Source organism: Mizuhopecten yessoensis, unplaced genomic scaffold, assembly GCF_002113885.1.
Source record: "Mizuhopecten yessoensis strain PY_sf001 unplaced genomic scaffold, ASM211388v2 scaffold2401, whole genome shotgun sequence".
In the NCBI taxonomy this organism is placed as follows: Eukaryota; Metazoa; Mollusca; class Bivalvia; order Pectinida; family Pectinidae; genus Mizuhopecten; species Mizuhopecten yessoensis.
In genome coordinates, this window is record NW_018404528.1 from 152,394 (window position 1) to 173,097 (window position 20,704).

General features: G+C 38.5%; 1 protein-coding gene across 12 annotated transcripts in view; it reads right to left on the minus strand.

Annotated features, from left to right (window-relative positions):
- The window catches only part of LOC110445884 (doublecortin domain-containing protein 2-like), a 102,115-nt gene that overhangs the window by 56,225 nt on the left and 25,186 nt on the right, over window positions 1-20,704 (minus strand). For 10 of the 12 annotated variants that reach the window (XM_021490727.1, XM_021490724.1, XM_021490723.1 and 7 more), the window contains exons 1-2: window positions 10,244-10,689; window positions 2,656-2,716 (exon numbers count right to left, since the gene is read on the minus strand). In XM_021490727.1, the coding sequence (XP_021346402.1) occupies window positions 2,656-2,716; window positions 10,244-10,554 (372 nt within the window). In that variant the 5' untranslated portion in view covers window positions 10,555-10,689. Of the gene's footprint in view, window positions 1-2,655; window positions 2,717-10,243; window positions 10,690-20,704 lie in introns of those variants that run through there. The other 2 variants (XM_021490716.1, XM_021490721.1) reach the window with 1 other exon arrangement.

Genomic DNA, 20,704 nt, shown 5'->3' on the forward strand with positions numbered 1-20,704 from the left:
ATACAGTAAAACCTTGATATAATGCCCCTGTTTTATATACAGTAAAACCTTGATATAATAACCCTGGTTTATATACAGTAAAACCTTGATATAATGCCCCTGTTTTATATACAGAAAACCCTTGATATAATAACCCTTGTTTATATACAGTAAAACCTTGATATAATGCCCCTGATTTATATACAGTAAAACCTTGATATAATGCCCCTGTTTTATATACAGTAAAACCTTGATATAATAACCCTGGTTTATATACAGTAAAACCTTGATATAATGCCCCTGTTTTATATACAGAAAACCCTTGATATAATAACCCTTGTTTATATACAGTAAAACCTTGATATAATGCCCCTGATTTATATACAGTAAAACCTTGATATAATGCCCCTGTTTTATATACAGTAAAACCTTGATATAATAACCCTGGTTTATATACAGTAAAACCTTGATATAATGACCTGGTTTATATATAGTAAAACCTTGATGTAATGACCCTGGTTTATATACAGTAAAACCTTAATATAATGACCCTGGTTTATATACAGTAAAATCTTGATATAATTACCCTGGTTTCATTTGCAACCTTGTTTACCAAAGAAATATTTCAATGTCCCTTTTTCTTTATTTCTTAAGAATTCCTATAATTTCTATAATTTATCGCCAAACCCCTTTATAATGCCATAATTCTCTGGAGAAATGGTAGCAGTATAATGAGGTTTTCCTGTAGATTTCAGACCACTGCAAATGTGGAAATTTCTACACTGAGATCAGTCTTAAGAGTCACTATGTGAACATTTACATGAGAATTTCTTATTTTACACAAAGTCATGCCGAGAATAATTAAAGGTATACTCGTGCAATTCTTGAACTTCTTGTCACTTAATTGGTTGACAAATGTCTATGTATAGCAGTGACCTTGACATATATATAGTTACAGTGACCTTGACATTGGATTCCTTCAAATACAAACTCATTCGAAGTATTCTCATACTTTGTATAAAGTCTTATCCTAAGTTGCTAGAGTGATCAATTTCACTTAATTGATTGACAAACTTCTAAGAAGAGTAACAGTGACCTTGACACATATATATACAGTAACAGTGACCTTGACTTTAGAATTCATTGACGGTACTCTCATGCTTGAACACTGTATAAAGTAGATATATTCTGTTAAGAAATGCAGGTGCTAGAGCAATAACAGAATGGGTAACACTTATGCGTTCCCATAAAATGACAGGGGCATAAACCTGTTTAACTAGCCTCATCTATTCCACTACTGTATGTATGTTTATGAGGCTAGTTTCTAAGGACCAGAAATGACACGTGGGTAGCCATTGTGTTGACATACAACCATACCTGACATAGCAGGTTTTCGGTATAGCATTCTCTCCCACCAATGTGTTTTAGTACCAAGTACAACTTTTAATCAAAACCCATTCAACTTTACAGTTTCCATTTGCTAATACATGTACATATTAACAATGTACCGACAAACCCAAGAACCATGAATTGGTATTCAAACCAACCCCTACACAATACCTGTATTAAACACCCTACACAAAACCTGTATTAAACACATACAAGGTATTTCAAAGCTTACAGAGCTTGTTAACCTGAATGTCGGTGTACCGTTAAGTCTAGTTAAGACTTTGTACATTTAAGATTGTTTTTGGACTGTCTGGAATACCTATAGCCCCTTACAAACACATTGTATACACCAGCTAATAAGTACTGGAACATTCGTACATGATTTAATATATGTGTACCGGGCATAGCCAGGATTGGTCAAGTTACTCACAAAAACAAGTGCTACTTAAAGAGCAGATATATTAACTTATAAATGCTTGAGCCAACAGCTGAGAGAATGAAAATTCTGAACGATCAGTCAGGCATGAGATTTGACTGACTTAAGACAATGTGACACAATGTATGTTATTATCTGTAAGACACAATTCAGTGTTTAATGTCTTCAGCGTGTGACTAGCAGGAATGCTGCTACAATTATATAAGACACTTTTATTTCTAGTAAGACACATGCTATAGACTTTGATTTGGTTTGTTTGTGTTTTACGTCCTATTAACAGCTATGGTTATTTAAGGACGCGACAGGTTTTGGTGGTGGAGGAAAGTCAGAGTTCCTGGAGATAAACCACTGACCTACGTCCAGTACGTGGCGACTGCCCCACATAGGTCTCAAACCTGCCACCAAGTGCTAGCAGAACGTCTGACGCCTTAACCACTTGTCCACCCCGGCCCCATATATACTATGGACATTATCTGTCAATAGTAAATGAGTTGTACAGAGATCTTCTGTACCTGTCAATGTGTTGTAGACACCTACTGTTACTAAGACACTTGTTTACCAGTAAGACATCTGTATGTCAATGTGTTGAAGACACCTACTGTTACTAAGACACTTGTTTACCAGTAAGACACAGATCCTTCTGTAGTATGTGAGTTGTATAGATAGACAGGTGTTTGTGGTAGACAGAGTTTGAAATATTTGAAACTTGATGGTATATATATGTCATATTGCACGACGTACACTAAAGTTCACTATCTGATGATACCATACATCACAGACCTTTTGATACAGAGATATTCCAATCCTTCTAACTTACGGAGAGTCTCACACACAATAAAGACCATACTTACATTATTTCTACTCTGTCTCTGGCCTTTACGAGGTGTTCTGTATGCTTGAATTGATTGATAACTGAAATGAGATGAAAAGCAATCATTAGAAATATGACAATAAACATTTCTGACAGCCTCAGTCTGCTGTTAAATCTAAAACAAATGACTATGAGAGCCCCGGCCAGCTTTCACATCTACTGGTGCTACAACCCAACTTTTGAAATCTAGCAAGTATGTAACTCAGTCACCTGTGACATCTAGCAACTATGTAACTCAGTCACCTGTGACATCTAGCAACTATGTAACTCAGTCACCTGTGAAATCTAGCAGATGTGACAATGCCAGTCCCCTGACAGATCTAGCAGGTGAGACAACCTCAATCGCCTGTGAGATCTAACAGGTGAGACCACCTCAGACACCTGTGAGATCTAGCAGGTGTGACAACCTCAATCACCTGTATGATCAACCAGGAGTGACAACCTCACATGCCTGTGAGAACCAACAGGTGTGACAACCTAAATCACCTGTGAGATCTAACATGTGTGACAACCTCAATCACCTGTGAGATCTAGCAGGGGTGACAACCTCACACACCTGTGAAATCTAACAGGTGTGACAACATCAATCACCTGTGAGATCTACCAGGTGTGACAACCTCAGACACCGGTAAGATCTAGCAGGTGAGACAACCTCAATCCCCTGTGAGATCTAACAGGTGAGACAACCTCAGACACCTGTGAGAACTAGCTGGAGTGACAACCTCAATCACCTGTATGATCTAACAGGTGTGACAACATCAGACACCTGTGAGATCTACCAGGTGTGACAACCTCACATGCCTGAGAGACACAACAGGTGTGACAACCTAAATCACCTGTGAGATCCGACAGGTGTGACAACCTCAACCACCTGTATGATCTACCAGGTGTGGCAACCTCACATGCCTGTGAGAACCAACAGGTGTGACAACCTCAAACACCTGTATGATCTAACAGGTGTGACAACCTCAATCACCTGTGAGATCTAACAGGTGTGACAACCTCACACACCTGTGAGATCTAACAGGTGTGACAACCTCTGACACCTGTGAGACCTAACAGGTGTGACAACCTCAGACACCTGTGAGATCTACCAGGTGTGACAACCTCAGACACCTGTAAGATCTAGCAGGTGAGACAACCTCAATCACCTGTGAGATCTAACAGGTGTGACAACCTCAGACACCTGTGAGATCTAGCAGGCGTGACAACCTCAGACACCTGTGAGATCTAGCTTGTGTTACAACCTCAATCACCTGTGAGATCTAGCAAGTGTGACAACCTCAATCACCTGTGAGATCTAACAGTGTGACAACACGATCACCTATGAGATTTAGAGGGCGTGACAGCTCTAGTCACTTGTGCAGTCTAGTGAGAATGATGGTCAAAGTCACTAGTGAGATCTAAATTGTGTGACATCCCTGGTCACTCCTGAAATCTGGAGGTTGGATAGTCCCCATCAGATTACTTACTGAGAAACAAAGTTAGTTGTAATTTTTAAACTTGGGTTTATGTTGTTTTGCATCCATTTAGCTAATTGCTTATGTCAGAGACAAAAATTGACATACATTTTGTTTTGAGATGGAGACAAAATTAGGGAGCGGACTTAATTGCACGCACCCACCCTGTTCCCAGGACATTTACCAAAGTGGGGATGGGGCTTATTTGCGGTCAAATATGGTAATAATAACGCATAAAAAATATCTCAAACTTATTTCAATGATAAGAATATTACCCATGTACTATTTGTGATTTGAAGTAAGATGTACATAAGTAGAAAGGACATTGTGTATGTATGACAGATATATGATCATATATCTATAATTGTTTATATCACTGAATGGAGCCAAAATATACTTAAACCGGCCGATATCACAAACAGATATATGATCATATATCTATAATTGTTTGTATCACTGAATGGAGTCAAAATATACTTAAACCGGCCGATATCACAAACAGATATATGATCACATATCTATAATTGTTAATACCACTGAATGGAGCCAAAATATACTTAAACCGGCTGATATCACAAACAGATATATGATCACATATCTATAATTGTTAATATCACTGAATGGAGCCAAAATATACTTAAACTGGCCGATATCACAAACAGATATATGATCACATATCTATAATTGTTTATAGGGAAATCACTGAATAGAGCCAAAATATACTTAAACCGGCTGATATATCACAAACAGATATATGATCATATATCTATAATTGTTTGTATCACTGAATGGAGCCAAAATATACTTAAACCGGCTGATATCACAAACAGATATATGATCACATATCTATAATTGTTAATATCACTGAATGGAGCCAAAATATACTTAAACTGGCCGATATCACAAACAGATATATGATCACATATCTATAATTGTTTATATCACTGAATGGAGTCAAAATATACTTAAACTGGCTGATATCACAAACAGATATATGATCATATATCTATAATTGTTAATATCACTGAATGGAGTCAAAATATACTTAAACCGGCCGATATCACAAACAGATATATGATCATATATCTATAATTGTTTGTATCACTGAATGGAGTCAAAATATACTTAAACCGGCCGATATCACAAACAGATATATGATCACATATCTATAAATGTTTATAGGGAAATCACTGAATAGAGCCAAAATATACTTAAACCAGCTGATATCACAAACAGATATATGATCACATATCTATAATTGTTTATATCACTGAATGGAGGAGTATCATTCAACTGTGGTTCATTGGTTTTATAACAATACAAGACGACTAATTTGCTTAAATGTTACACAAAAAGTTGGTCAAAATCAACAATTAATTCAGTAAAGACTTAATACATCTTAATTATTTCATTTCAAACTGAAAATAAAAACCTAGAAGGTGGAAAGAGTTGAAATATCCACCTGAAAACGCTGTTATAATTTTTAATAGTTGTAAAGTTGAATCAATATTTGTGTAGGTATTTATGAGTCGTTTATTACAATGCACTATTGAAGTGTGTAAGTCATATTGGCAACTGCCCAGAGATAATTTTTTGAACAACAAGATTAGGTTGGCCATTCTTAGCCATTCTCAGTGGGATGCCTCCTCTCCCTGACTTTAAAGGGATATAAAGCATGAAAACTCAAAGACTTGTCAGCTTCAATAAACTTTCAACCCCTATTTATTAACTAGTTATTTCATTTTGGTTTAAAAAGTTTACATTCCCCTGAAAGGCATTTCTAAGCTAACATTTCTGCATCAAATGTTTTATTAAACATTTTAATTGTTCAGAAAATATTTCAAATACAATATTTTGATAAATGCTGAGAAACTGACCAAACTTTAGACATGGTGTTTGGAATGAGAACACCCACAAGAACTGGAGGCATTAAATAACTGGTGACAATAGATTTAAGTAGAGGAATTCATGTTAATACCAATACTTTTATATAATGCCATTAGCCATGTCATAAACCGTGCCATTGACTCTCATTAAAACTAAACCATTACCTCAATGGACAGGTACTAATGTGTGAGATATAAAAGGGATTAATTTACGCATAGCCCTTACGTAACAGTGTAACATATGCCCAGCCCTTACATAACAGTGTAACATACACACAGCCCTCACGTAACACTGTAACATACACACAGCCCTCACGTAACAGTGTAACATACACACAGCCCTCACGTAACAGTGTAACATATGCACAGCCCCCGCGTAACAGTGTAACATATGCACAGCCCTCATGTAACAGTGTAACATATACACAGCCCTCACGTAACAGTGTAACATACACACAGCCCTTGTATAACAGTGTAACATACACACAGCCCTCACGTAATAGTGTAACATACACACAGCCCTCATGTAACAGTGTCACATATGCACAGCCCTCACGTAACAGTGTACATACACACAGCCCTCACGTAACAGTGTAACATATACACAGCCCTCACGTAACAGTGTAACATACGCACAGCCCTCATGAAACAGTGTAACATACACACAGCCCTCACGTAACAGTGAAACATATGCACAGCCCCCGCGTAACAGTGTAACGTACGCACAGCCCTCATGTAACAGTGTAACATACACACAGCCCTCACGTAACAGTGTAAAATATACACAGCCCCCGCGTAATAGTGTTACATACACACAGCCCTCACGTAACAGTGTAACATACACACAGCCCTCATGTAACAGTGTCACATACGCACAGCCCTCACATAACAGTGTAACATACAAACAGCCCTCACGTAACAGTGTAACATATGCACAGCCCTCATGTAACAGTGTAACATACAAACAGCCCTCACATAACAGTGTAAATTTGATTTGCCCCCTCATTTAACATGAAATCAAATTTAACATGTACCAGTAACTGTTTACTGAATTGATTTCAAATTAAATGTAAATTGGTACTTGACTTTGATAAATGCTAACTTTTGATTATTTCTAGGGTTTTTCTCCATTAGCATGCCAAAATGCAAAATTAAAAATTTGAGCAGGTCAATTTTGATAAATAGATATATATGCATACTAGGAAAAGTAACTTTGAAGAGGCCTAAACTAGATTTTAGATGATTGACTTGGCAGTCTATCAAAGTTTTCTTTTCATTTTTTTTTTCCAAACCCATATTCTCTATATATGCAGAACTGTACATATTGATGATATGGTAGTGTCTAGGGACTGTCCATGGGGGTCCTGTTTATACAAAGTCTATTATTACAACTCTAACACTGTAGGATTTATGATATGGTAGTGTCTAGGGACTGTCCAGGGGGTCTTGTTTATACGAAGTCTATTACTACAACTCCAACACTGTAGGATTTATGACTTATGTCAGGTAAGTTATCAAAGTTATCACATTATAAATTATATATTATTCATCTTTGATCAATAAATCATGGGAGTTGCTGAAAATGACATAATTTCTTATACAAAAAAAGTGTATCAAATACTAATTTATAATAAAGCATAAAGTTGAGAATAAGATCAGTATACAGTAGATAACATCAGTATATAAAAGATGATAACATCAGTATGCAGTAGTTGATAACATCAGTATACAGTAGATGATAACATCAGTATACAGTAGATCACATCAGTATACAGTAGATAACAGCAGTATACAGTAGATAACATCAGTATATAGTAGATAACATCAGTATACAGTAGATGATAATGTCAGTATACAGTAGATAACATCAGTATATAGTAGATAACATCAGAATATAGTAGATAACATCAGTACACAGTAGATGATAACATCAATATACAGTAGATAACAGCAGTATACAGTAGATGTTAACATCAGTATACACTAGATAACATCAGTACACAGTAGATGATAACAGCAGTATACAGTAGATCACATCAGTATACAGTCGATGATAACATCAGTATGCAGTAGTTGATAACATCAGTATTCAGTAAATAACATCAGTATACAGAAGATAACATCAGTATTCAGTAAATAACATCAGTATACATTAGATAACATCAGTAAATAGTAGATAACATCAGTATACAGTAGATAACATCAGTATACAGTAAATAACATCAGTATACAGCAGATGATAACATCAGTATACAGTAGATGATAACATCAGTATACAGTAGTAGATAACATCAGTATACAGTAGATAACATCAGTATATAGTAGATAACATCAGTATACAGCAGATGATAACATCAGTATACAGTACTGTAATCTCTGTTATTAGTGCTCCTCCTGATACCCCTACAACAGTATCAGCACCCCTCCCCCTTTTTATGGAGGGAACTGAAATTTGCATTGTTATTCCTCCCAGACCTGACCAGGCCCAATCAATGATTAATAGAACTTAACTATAAAGCAGAGGTTTATGTCAAGTGATCAGGGCTAGACTTAGTGTGAAGTGTAGGGGTTTGTTGAGATATGTTGTAGGCCAGATTGTTTTGCTTCAAAAGTGGTCTAGGATGACCTTTGACCCTTAACCTTGACCAATGACCACCTAAAATCCAACCATGTGTAGAAATTAATGTTACAATTCAAGCACTAAACTGCTTTCAGCTGGCGTTCATAGGTTACATGAATGCCAACTGAAAGAAGTTCAATACTTATATTTACTATTTTGGGGGGGGGGGGGGGGGGGGTGTTGATAGTTAGTTAACACCAGTTTACAATCTTGGGAAACACAAACAAAATTTCCCAATAAGCAATGAAAAAAAAAAAAGATAAATAGACATGCATGTTAAGTTTATAGCTAAGTTTACAATAAAGACTGGTATGGTGAACACATATGGGTAGACAGACCAGGGACACACATGGGTAGACAGACCAGGGACTCATATGGGTAGACAGACCAGGGACACATATGGGTAGACAGACCAGGGACACATATGGGTAGACAGACCAGGGACACATATGGGTAGACAGACCAGGGACACATATGGGTAGACAGACCAGGGACTCTGTATTCATGAAACCATACTTGTGCTCAAACTGAGATTCTGTGCTCAATCCGAATATATTGTTCTGGTGATAAATCAATGAAAAATAACATTTCATCAATGATTTGGAAAACTTTTTCAATGTCTAGACTTGACTATTTGAACATGTTACATGATTTAAGCAAGTTATAAAAACTCAGTATGAACACAGGATCTATACGTGAGAATGAGAACGGTTTCATGAGTACAGCTCCAGCAACTCTAAATGATTTTAAGTAGATTTTTCATCTTGATCAACAGTATCCATAAAATGTGTGGTATTTCCATCAATTTTCTTCAGAAACTGTTTCATCTTTTATTACTGCAGATTAATATTTGTGATGAAATTGAAATTCTAGGACACTTTGGTATTTTGGCTAATAATTGGGGTAACATCAACATAGTGAGCAGAAAAATTGTATTATATATTTAAAATATTTTAGAGTCAAACAACCCCTGATGAAATTTCATCTCAAAGCTGGCATTAGTTTTTTGGGAAAAGGTCTTTGAAAATCAGACATAATAAATACTGGTACCTTCCTTTTACACACAGGGCATATGCTTATGAAAGTTTTGGTTTCATAATGATTTACAACATCAAACTATCCATCCTACCATAATAGCTATGTACTGTACTGTTATTAAATATGTTAAAACATTTTCTTGTGCAAAAATAAAATCAATTTTATCTTTTATTGCAACATCTTTTATTTTCATAAATTATATCTGATGTTACATTAACAAATATTTTGATTAGAATATATTTATTGCATAGTTCTGTGGATACAGAGTTGTATATCTTATTTATTTATTTTTAAAGTTTTAATGAATGAATGGATCCTAACATTGCATCGAGTAGACGCCTCATCAAAATGCACTTTTGTGGTAAGTCTTCCTAAAACGTTAAAATGAGACCTACCTACAATAGATATATATATTGTCACTTAAATATAAATCTTAAAACAGTTATAAACATCCGAATATTGAAATGTCAACACTCTTGTCTAACATAAACAGCTGTCACTCCATTTATCGACCAAATGTGTAAACATTTAAACACGTGAAATAAATCGATTCGGATTTCATACCTATCTTTTTTAAAATCTTCATCCCCAGCAGCTACTATTTCTCCTCCGTGACTGATCTGACCAAAACCATAAATCCGCCTGCCACTTTTAGTATACAATTTGCGAATACATCCCTTATTTCTACCTCCTTTCTTCGGAATCAATGTGGTGAGATAGTCCATAAAAATGTTGGGGTTCGGATAATGTTTTGGGTTGAGGTAAGTATCACATCCGCCGAAGTGTTTGTTTCCATTTTGATACACCGTAATTTTCTTAGCCACGTCTAAATCCTTATTGAGAGACGGCTTCCTAGGAGTACCTGCCTGCGACATTTTCCCCCCTTTGGCTTTCCCCCGGTTTCACTTATAAACCATAGTAAATAGATCCAAAGCAGCACGTATCGAGTTCAACACGACGTATAACTTGCTAGCGGAAGGTAAGGTATTGTGGGATATATTGTTTATATAAACGACGACCTTTGAACTCCACTTACCCTAGCAACCGCATGGTAGCTCCCCAGCGATATCGAATTAAAATCAATGAAAGGTGTTAATTAATCGATACTACCAGGGCCGTTTATAGTTCAGGATCACACAGAAATTAATTAATATAAGAAGGAATGTACGCTTTACGGATCATTTAGTCTTACTATATCCTAAATACTTTTGATGTTCTAGTTTTTATGGGGATCATTTATTATTCATACTAAAAACGGGTAATATAAATTACGCAACACAATTAGCGTAAAAATAACGAAAAGAAAACAATATCACTGTACATATGTACACCAAAAAGCTTACTCTCTGCTAGAAAGATCAAAACACATGTGTTTATCTCAAAATTATGTTGTAAACTGATATTGTAACACATTATACCATTTTATTATATATTTTCTGAAAAAAATAAACAAACTTTACCAGAAGGCTGCAATGGAATTTTTAAAAATTGATTATTTTAGCTACACATTTTATGCACTTTACAAATTGATTGCAGATTAATGGTATGAATTAATATCAAAGACACTGAAATCAAATAATTATCAAAAACATTTCAATAAACTGTGTATAAAGTAAAGTTTATAAAAATTACTGTAGATGCAATAATGCATTATTAATTAAAAAAAAAACAACATTTTTATAAATTGAAAAACTTGTTAACATGCATGATCATAAATTAAAGGTCTGCAGCTACATATGTAGAATCATGTATGTTAAACCCACACTCTGGAACAGCAAATAAAAAAAATAAGAAAATAATTTCACAGTCTTTGATTTTCCAGATTATATTAGGATGTAAGCCCACACCATGACTTTAATCTTTTAACCATGTGCGAATATGCTCCGCATGGAGCCCGCTGGCACATTAATGGAAGAAAAAGAAGAAGATATTCGATATTAAGACCACATGTCATGCATACAGCTGGTTAACGGGATTATGAATCCATACAAAGGATGTTTATCCTTGTAATTTTTATACATTGAGGAAATAGAGATAGAACATTATACAATGTACCTTCGTTAAATTAACTCTTGATTAAATTTTATTTTTCTATTTTTACTAAAAGAAATATAAATTAAACACCCTATCCATGTCCCCTGAGATTGAAGTTTAGGATTACATTCAGTACAGAGTCACATTAACAGTAGACCCCTGAACACATTATCATCTGTAACTCTTTCACTGCTTTTGTCCATTTTATTTCAAATCATGATTAACATTATATCAAATTTACATTCTAGCTCATTCCCCCCTGAAATCTCATAATGAATAATTCGAACCTTTGAATTGGAAGAGTTTAAATGTGTTTTTAGGGATGAATGAGTTAATGAATGAAAATGCAACTGCTAAAAAAAAAGATAAATAAATAAATTGTTTAAAAAACAAAGTGCATAAACACCTTTAGAGATATGGGAAACACCGGAGTATAGATTATCTTTGTTCTAATCATGATTTCAAAAAGTGCCAAGATTGACCATGCAAGTAAATGTGAAGATTGTTTTTCATATATTGAAAAAAAATCGTGAAATTAAACAAAAAAATCAAAACAACAAATTATAGAACATTTTTTATGTAATACATTTACAAAGTGTGTAGTTTTAATTATTAAAAAATGTTTTATTAGATTATTTTTATTTCAATTTAAAATACTGGTATCCTAATTGTAGGGCAATGTGTATACTATAGGATATTGTGTATTTTTGATCACTAATTCCTAAACAATGGCTTATAATTAATATTAAACAACTGATGTCCAATAAAACATTAGTTGGACTTTTCAAAATTGGATTGATCATATATTAGTGCTATTATTATTGAATAAAGTGCATGAATCAGTAAATAAATGGGCCGAAGTCTTTTATTCGATTATTTCAGTATATCTCAGCGATGTATATTTATACAATGTTACCAGGAAAATGATAAATCATCACTGCAGACAAACTACAAAGAACTGTTGTTGGCTCCCTAACAACTGTTGTTGGCTCCCTAACAACTGTTGGTGACTCCCTAACAACTGTTGCTGACTCCCTAACAACTGTTGCTGACTCCCTAACAACTGTTGCTGGCTCCCTAACAACTGTTGTTGGCTCCCTAACAACTGTTGTTGGCTCCCTAACAACTGCTGCTGGCTCCCTAACAACTGTTGCTGGCTCTCTAACAACTGTTCAAGGTCAAGCTAGGTCAATAGCTGACATTAAAGGCTCATCGTAATGTGTGGTGCACCGACCCTGTGGTAATCATGGACCCTTTAACGTATGATATATATCTGTCGTTACTACTCTAACACTCCGCAGTCTAAATATATGGTATCTAATTTATTGCCTCATTTAAAGCCCACTTTTTACACTACGTTATAAATGGCTGTAGGACATGCACACTGTTTGTTTTTATAACGATGTGAGACCTAATATTGTGTACATATTGACTTTCTTGTTGAACTCCTTATCGTTAGCATAAGAACTTGTCATAAATTATGTATACATTATTTCGACAGATTTCAATGTAAATCAGTTTTGTGACATACTTTCTTTTACAGGGTATGTTATACACCCATGTACAGTTATATGCTAGCCTAGAGACACTTGTAAAGCCTGGTGACAGCAGACACCTATATCTATACATTTTTGTAGCTGTACGACATATGTTATACCATTATCACTTTTAGATGTACCTTGACCTATTTACTGCCGAATTAACACAGACTTTAGTATTAGGGTAAGGGATACCTACAGCTTAAACTATATTATCACCGTTGTCATTATTGTGAAATATTAAATACCTTAAAGCAGTGGTACCATTGACCTTACAGGAGTGGTACCCTTGACCTTAAAGCAGTGGTACCATTGACCTTACAGCAGTGGTTCCCTTCACCTTAAAGCAGTGGTACCATTGACCTTAAAGCAGTGGTACCCTTGACCTTAAAGCAGTGGTACATTTAACCTTAAAGCAGTGGTATCATTGACCTTAAAGCAGTAGTACACTTGACCTTAAAGCAGTGGTACCCTTGACCTTACAGCAGTGGTACACTTAACCTTAAAGCAGTGGTACACTTGACCTTAAAGCAGTGGTACACTTGACCTTAAAGCAGTGGTACATGTAACCTTAAAGCAGTGGTGCCCTTGACCTTACAGCAGTGGCACACTTAACCTTACGCAGCAGTACCCTTGTCCTTAAAGCAGCGGTGCCCTTGACCTTACAGCAGCGGTACCCTTGACCATCAAGCAGCAGTACCCTTGTCCTTAAAGCAGCGGTAACTTTGACCTTAAAACAGTGACACACTTGACCTTAAAGTAGTGGTACCATTGACCTTAAAGCAGTAGTACCCTTGACCTTAAAGCAGCGGTACCTTTGACCTTAAAACAGGGGTACCCTTGACCTTAAAGCAGTGGTACCCTTGACCTCAAATCAGTGGTACCCTTGACCGTAAAGCAGTGGTACCCTTGACCTTAAAGCAGTGGTACCCTTGACCTTAAAGCAGTGGTATCCTTGACGTTAAAGTAGTGGTACCCTTGACCTTACAGCAGTGGTACCCTTGGCCTTAAAGCAGTGACACCCTTTAGCTTAAAGCAGTGTTACCCTTGACCTTAAATCAGTGGTACCATTGACCTTACAGCAGTGGTACCCTTGACCTTAAAGCAGTGGTACATGTAACCTTAAAGCAGTTGTATCATTGACCTTAAAGCAGTGGTACACGTGACCTTAAAGCAGTGGTACATTTAACCTTAAAGCAGTGGTATCATTGACCTTACAGCAGTGGTACCCTTCACCTTAAAGCCGTGGTACCCTTGACCTTAAAGCAGTGGTACCCTTGACCTTACAACAGTGGTACACTTAACCTTACAACAGTGGTACCCTTGACCTTAAAGCAGTGGTGCACTTGACCCTACAGCAGTGATACCCTTGACCTTACAGCAGTGGTACCATTGACCTTACAGCAGTGGTACCATTGACCTTACAGCAATGGTACACTTGACCTTGAAGCAGTGGTACATTTGACCTTAAAGCAGTGGTATCCTTGACCTTAAAGCAGTGGTACAATTAACCTTAAATCAGTGGTACCATTGACCTTAAAGCAGTGCTACACTTGACCTTAAAGCATTGGTACCCTTGACCTTAAAACAGCAACACACTTGACCTTAAAGCAGTGGTCCCCCTGCTGTGGTACCCTTGACCTCAAAACAGTGACACACTTGACCTTAAAGCAGTGCTACACTTGACCTTAAAGCAGTGGTGCACTTGACCCTACAGCAGTGATACCCTTGACCTTACAGCAGTGGAACCATTGACCTTACAGCAGTGGTACCCTTGACCTTCAAGCAGCAGTACCCTTGACCTTAAAGCAGCGGTACCTTGTACCTTAAAACAGCGGTACCTTGTACCTTAAAACAGCGGTACCCTTGACCTTAAAGCAGTGGTACCCTTGACCTCAAATCAGTGGTACCCTTGACCGTAAAGCAGTGGTACCATTACCCTTAAAGCAGTGGTACCCTTGACCTTAAAGCAGTGGTACACTTGACCTTAAAGCATTGGTACTTGACCTTAAAGCAGTGGTACCCTTGACCTTAAAGTAGTGGTACCCTTGACCTTACAGCAGTGGTACCCTTGGCCTTAAAGCAGTGACACCCTTTAGCTTAAAGCAGTGGTACCCGTGACCTTAAAGCGGTGGTACCATTGACCTTACAGCAGTGGTACCCTTGACCTTAAAGCAGTGGTAACCTTGATCTTAAAGCAGTGGTACATTTAACCTTCAAGCAGTTGTATCATTGACCTTAAAGCAGTGGTACACTTGACCTTAAAGCAGTGGTACCCTTGACCTTACAGCAGTGGTACCCTTGACCTTAAAGCAGTGGTATCATTGACCTTACAGCACTGGTACCCTTCACCTTAAAGCAGTGGTACCCTTGACCTTAAAGCAGTGGTACATTTAACCTTAAAGCAGTGGTATTATTGACCTTACAGCAGTGGTACCCTTCACCTTAAAGCAGTGGTACACTTGACCTTAAAGCAGTGGTACCCTTGACCTTACAGCAGTGGCACACTTAACCTTACAGCAGTGGTACCCTTGACCTTACAACAGTGGTACCCTTGACCTTAAAGCAGTGGTGCACTTGACCTTACCGCAGTGGTACCCTTGACTTTACAGCAGTGGTACCATTGACCTTACAGCAGTGGTACCATTGACCTTACAGCAATGGTACACTTGACCTTGAAGCAGTGGTACACTTGACCTTAAAGCAGTGGTATCCTTGACCTTAAAGCGGTGGTACAATTAACCTTAAAGCAGTGGTACCTTTGACCTTACAGCAGTGGTACCCTTGACCTTAAAGCAGTGGTACCGGTACCCTTGACCTTACAGAAATGGTACACTTGACCTTAAATCAGGGGTACATTTGACCTTAACGCAGTGGTACCCACGCCCTTTAAGCAGCGGTACCCTTGACCTTACAGCAATGCTACACTTGACCTTGAAGCAGTGGTCCACTTGACCTTAAAGCAGTAAGCAGTGGTATCCTTGACCTTAAAGCAGAGGTACACTTGACCTTAAAAGCAGTGGTACCCTTGCCCTTACAGCAATGGTACACTTGACCTTAAAGTAGTGGTACCCTTGACCTTAAAGCAGCGGTACCTTTGACCTTAAAACAGCGGTACCCTTGACCTTACAGCAGTGGTACCCTTGACCTTACAGCAATGGTACACTTGACCTTGAAGCAGTGGTACACTTGACCTTAAAGCAGTGGTATCCTTGACCTTAAAGCAGTGGTACAATTAACCTTAAAGCAGTGGTACCATTGACCTTACAGCAGTGGTACCCTTGACCTTAAAGCAGTGGTACACTTGACCTTAAAGTAGTGGTACCCTTGAACCTACAGCAGTGGTACCCTTGACCTTAAAGCAGTGGTACACTTGACCTTAAAGCAGTGGTACCCTTGACCTTAAAGCAGTGGTACATTTGACCTTAAAGCAGTGGTACCCCTGCTGTGGTACCCTTGACCTTAAATCAGTGACACACCTGACCTTAAAGCAGTGGTACCCACGCCCTTAAAGCAGCGGTACCCTTGACCTTCAAGCAGCAGTACCCTTGACCTTAAAGCAGCGGTACCTTTGACCTTAAAACAGCGGTACCCTTGACCTTAAATCAGTGGTACCCTTGACCTTAAAGCAGTGGTACCCTTGACCGTAAAGCAGTGGTACCATTGACCTTAAAGCAGTGGTACATTTAACCTTAAAGCAGTTGTATCATTGACCTTAAAGCAGTGGTACACTTTACCTTAAAGCATTGGTACCCTTGACCTTAAAGCAGTGGTCCCCTTGACCGTAAAGCAGTGGTACCATTGACCTTAAAGCAGTGGTACCCTTGACCTTAATGCAGTGGTATGCAGTGGGACCCTTGACCGGTACCCTTGACCTTAAATCAGTGGTACCCTTGACCTTAAAGCAGTGGTACCCTTGACCTTAATGCAGTGGTACCCTTGACCTTAAAGCAGTGGTACCCTTGACCTTAATGCAGTGGGACCCTTGACCTTAAAGCAGTGGTACCCTTGACCGTAAAGCAGTGGTACCATTGACCTTAAAGCAGTGGTACATTTAACCTTAAAGCAGTTGTATCATTGACCTTAAAGCAGTGGTACACTTGACCTTAAAGCATTGGTACCCTTGACCTTACAGCAGTGGTTCCCTTGACCTTAAAGCAGTGGTATCATTGACCTTACAGCAGTGGTACCCTTGACCTTAAAGCAGTGGTGCCCTTGACCTTAAAGCAGTGGTACCCTTGACCTTAAAGCAGCAGTACCCTTGACCTTAAAGCAGCGGTACCTTTGACCTTAAAACAGCGGTAACTTTGACCTTAAAGCAGTGGTACCCTTGACCTTAAATCAGTGGTACCCTTGACCTTAAAGCAGTGGTACCCTTGCCCTTAAAGCAGCGGTAACCTTGACCTTAAAGCAGTGGTACCGTTGACCTTAAAGCAGTGGTACCCTTAACCTTACAGCAGTGGTACCCTTGGCCTTAAAGCAGTGACACCCTTTAGCTCATAGCAGTGGTACCCGTGACCTTAAAGTAGTGGTACCCTAGACCTTACAGCTGTGACACCCTTGACCTTAAAGCAGTGGTGCTCTTGACCTGAAAGCAGTGGTAACCTTGACCTTAAAGCAGCGGAACCCTTAACCTGAAAGCAGTGGTACCCTTGACCTTAAAGCAGTGGTACCCTTGACCTTAATGCAGTGGTACCCTTGACCTTAAAGCAGTGGTACACTTGACCTTACAGCAGTGGTACCCTTGACCTTAAAGCAGTGGTACACTTAACCTTAAAGCAGTGGTACCCTTGATCTTACAGCAGTGGTACTCTTGACCTTAAAGCAGTGGTACTCTTGACCTGAAATCAGTGGTACTCTTGACCTGAAAGCAGTGGTACCCTTGACCTTAAAACAGTGGTACCCTTGATCTTAAAGCAGTGGTACCCTTGACCTTAAAGCACTGGTACCCTTGACCTTAAGGCAGTAAGCAGTGGTACCCTTGACCTTAAAGCAGTAAGCAGTGGTACCCTTGACCTTAAAACAGTGGTACCCTTAACCTTAAAGCAGTGGTACCCTTGACCTTAAAACAGTGGTACCCTTAACCTTAAAGCAGTGGTACCCTTGACCTTAAAACAGTGGTACCCTTGACCTGAAAACAGTGGTAACCTTGACCTTAAAGCAGTGGTACCCTTGACCTTAAAACAGTGGTACCCTTGACCTTAAAACAGTGGTACCCTTGACCTTAAAGCAGTAAGCAGTGGTATCCTTGACCTTAAAGCAGTGGTACCCTTGACCTTAAAGCAGTGTTACCCTTGACCTTAAAGCATAATTTTGATGATTTTGTTTAGCTTGGTTTGGTTTGTGCTTTATGTTTTTTAACAGCTATGGTCATTTAAGGACTGCCAGGTTTTGGTGGTAGGGGAAAACCAGAGAACCTGAAGAAAAATCACTGACCTGCAGCCATTACCTGGTGATTGACTGCCCCAAATAGGCCTCAAACAGGCGACCCAGTGGAGGAGGTCTTGTGGCCAGATTTTGTACATAAAATCTCTTGGTCAATAATGGAGTCAGTATCATTGCTTCCTTTGACTTTAACCAGCCAATTAGACTATCTGTATAAAACATCTAATTTACATTTTCTTATGAAATATAAGTGTTTTCCATGTTTTCCTGTTTATGTGTCTTGATAAAGGAGCGGACCACTCTGAAAATTTGTCAATCTTATAATTGTCAAGACTATAACACAATTACTTACTTGCTCCAAGTACAGTATACCAGTTCCTAGCTATGAGTAATTTGCATCCTAGTTGTAAACTTAAGTTCATAAAGATCCAGTGTTACATAGGATTTTGACATTGATCTGACTTTTTTGACCAACACCTTAATATACATACATGTACTTAGGAGACAAGACTATATATAGTACATGTTTATCTGTTTCTTATGGGAGATTGATTCTGGGTAAACAGCTTGGTTAAATTCACTTTAACTTTATACAAAGTAAATGGATCTCAAGTAGGGAAGGATTATCATATAATTATAAAGATTAACCTCAATGTGCTTGGTTCTTTTGGTGTTTTTTTGTGTGTTTTCCAATGTACGTCCTATTAACAGCTATGGTCGTTTGAGCACATGCCAGGTTTTGTTGGTGAAGGAAAGCCGGAGTTCCTGGAGTAAAACCACTGACCTACGACCAATACCTGGTTTAATTCATTTTAACTGTTTAGCTTTATATAGGTAGATGAATCTCGAGCAGGGAAGGATTATCATATAATCATACAGATAAAGATTGATTGTAAGAAACATAAGCTGACATCTACTGGTATCCAATGGTAAACCCTGTTTTGTTATCCTGTAAACATCTTAGCTCTATCACCCATCCCTCTCCATCACTGCCTTGACAGCTTAGCTCTATCACCCATCCCTCTCCATCACTTCCTTGACAGCTTAGCTCTATCACCCATCCCTCTCCATCACTTCCTTGACAGCTTAGCTCTATCACCCATCCCTCTCCATCACTGCCTTGACATCTTAGCTCTATCACCCATCCCTCTCCATCACTGCTTTGACATCTTAGCTCTATCACCTATCCCTCTCCATCACTGCCTTGATATCTTAGTTCTATCACCCATCCCTCTCCATCACTGCCTTGACATCTTAGCTCTATATCACCTATCCCTCTCCATCACTGCTTTGACATCTTAGCTCTATCTCCTATCCCTCTCCATCACTGCCTTGACATCTCAGCTCTATCACCCATCCCTCTCCATGACTGCCTTGACATCTTAGCTCTATCACCCATCCCTCTGTATCACTGCCTTGACATCTTAGCCCTATCACCCATCCCTCTCCGTGACTGCCTTGACATCTTAGCTCCATCACCTATCCCTCTCCATCACTGCCTTGACATCTTAGCTCTATCACCTACCCCTCTCCATCACTGCCTTGACATCTTAGCTCCATCACCTATCCCTCTCCATCACTCCCTTGACATCTTAGCTCTATCACCCATCCCTTTCCATCACAGCCTTGACATCTTAGCTCTATCACCCATCCCTTTCCATCACAGCCTTGACATCTTAGCTCTATCACCCATCCCTCTCCATCACTGCCTTGATATCTTAGCTCTATCACCCATCCCTTTCCATCACAGCCTTGATATCTTAGCCCTATCACCCATCCCTCTCCGTCACTGACTTGATATCTTAGCTCTATCACCCATCCCTCTCCATCACTGCCTTGAAATCTTAGCTCTATCACCCATCCCTTTCCATCACAGCCTTGATATCTTAGCTCTATCACCCATCCCTCTCCATCACTGCCTTGACATCTTAGCTCTATCACCCATCCCTTTCCATCACTGCCTTGATATCTTAGCCCTATCACCCATCCCTCTCCGTCACTGCCTTGATATCTTAGCTCTATCACCCATCCCTCTCCATCACTGCCTTGATATCTTAGCTCTATCACC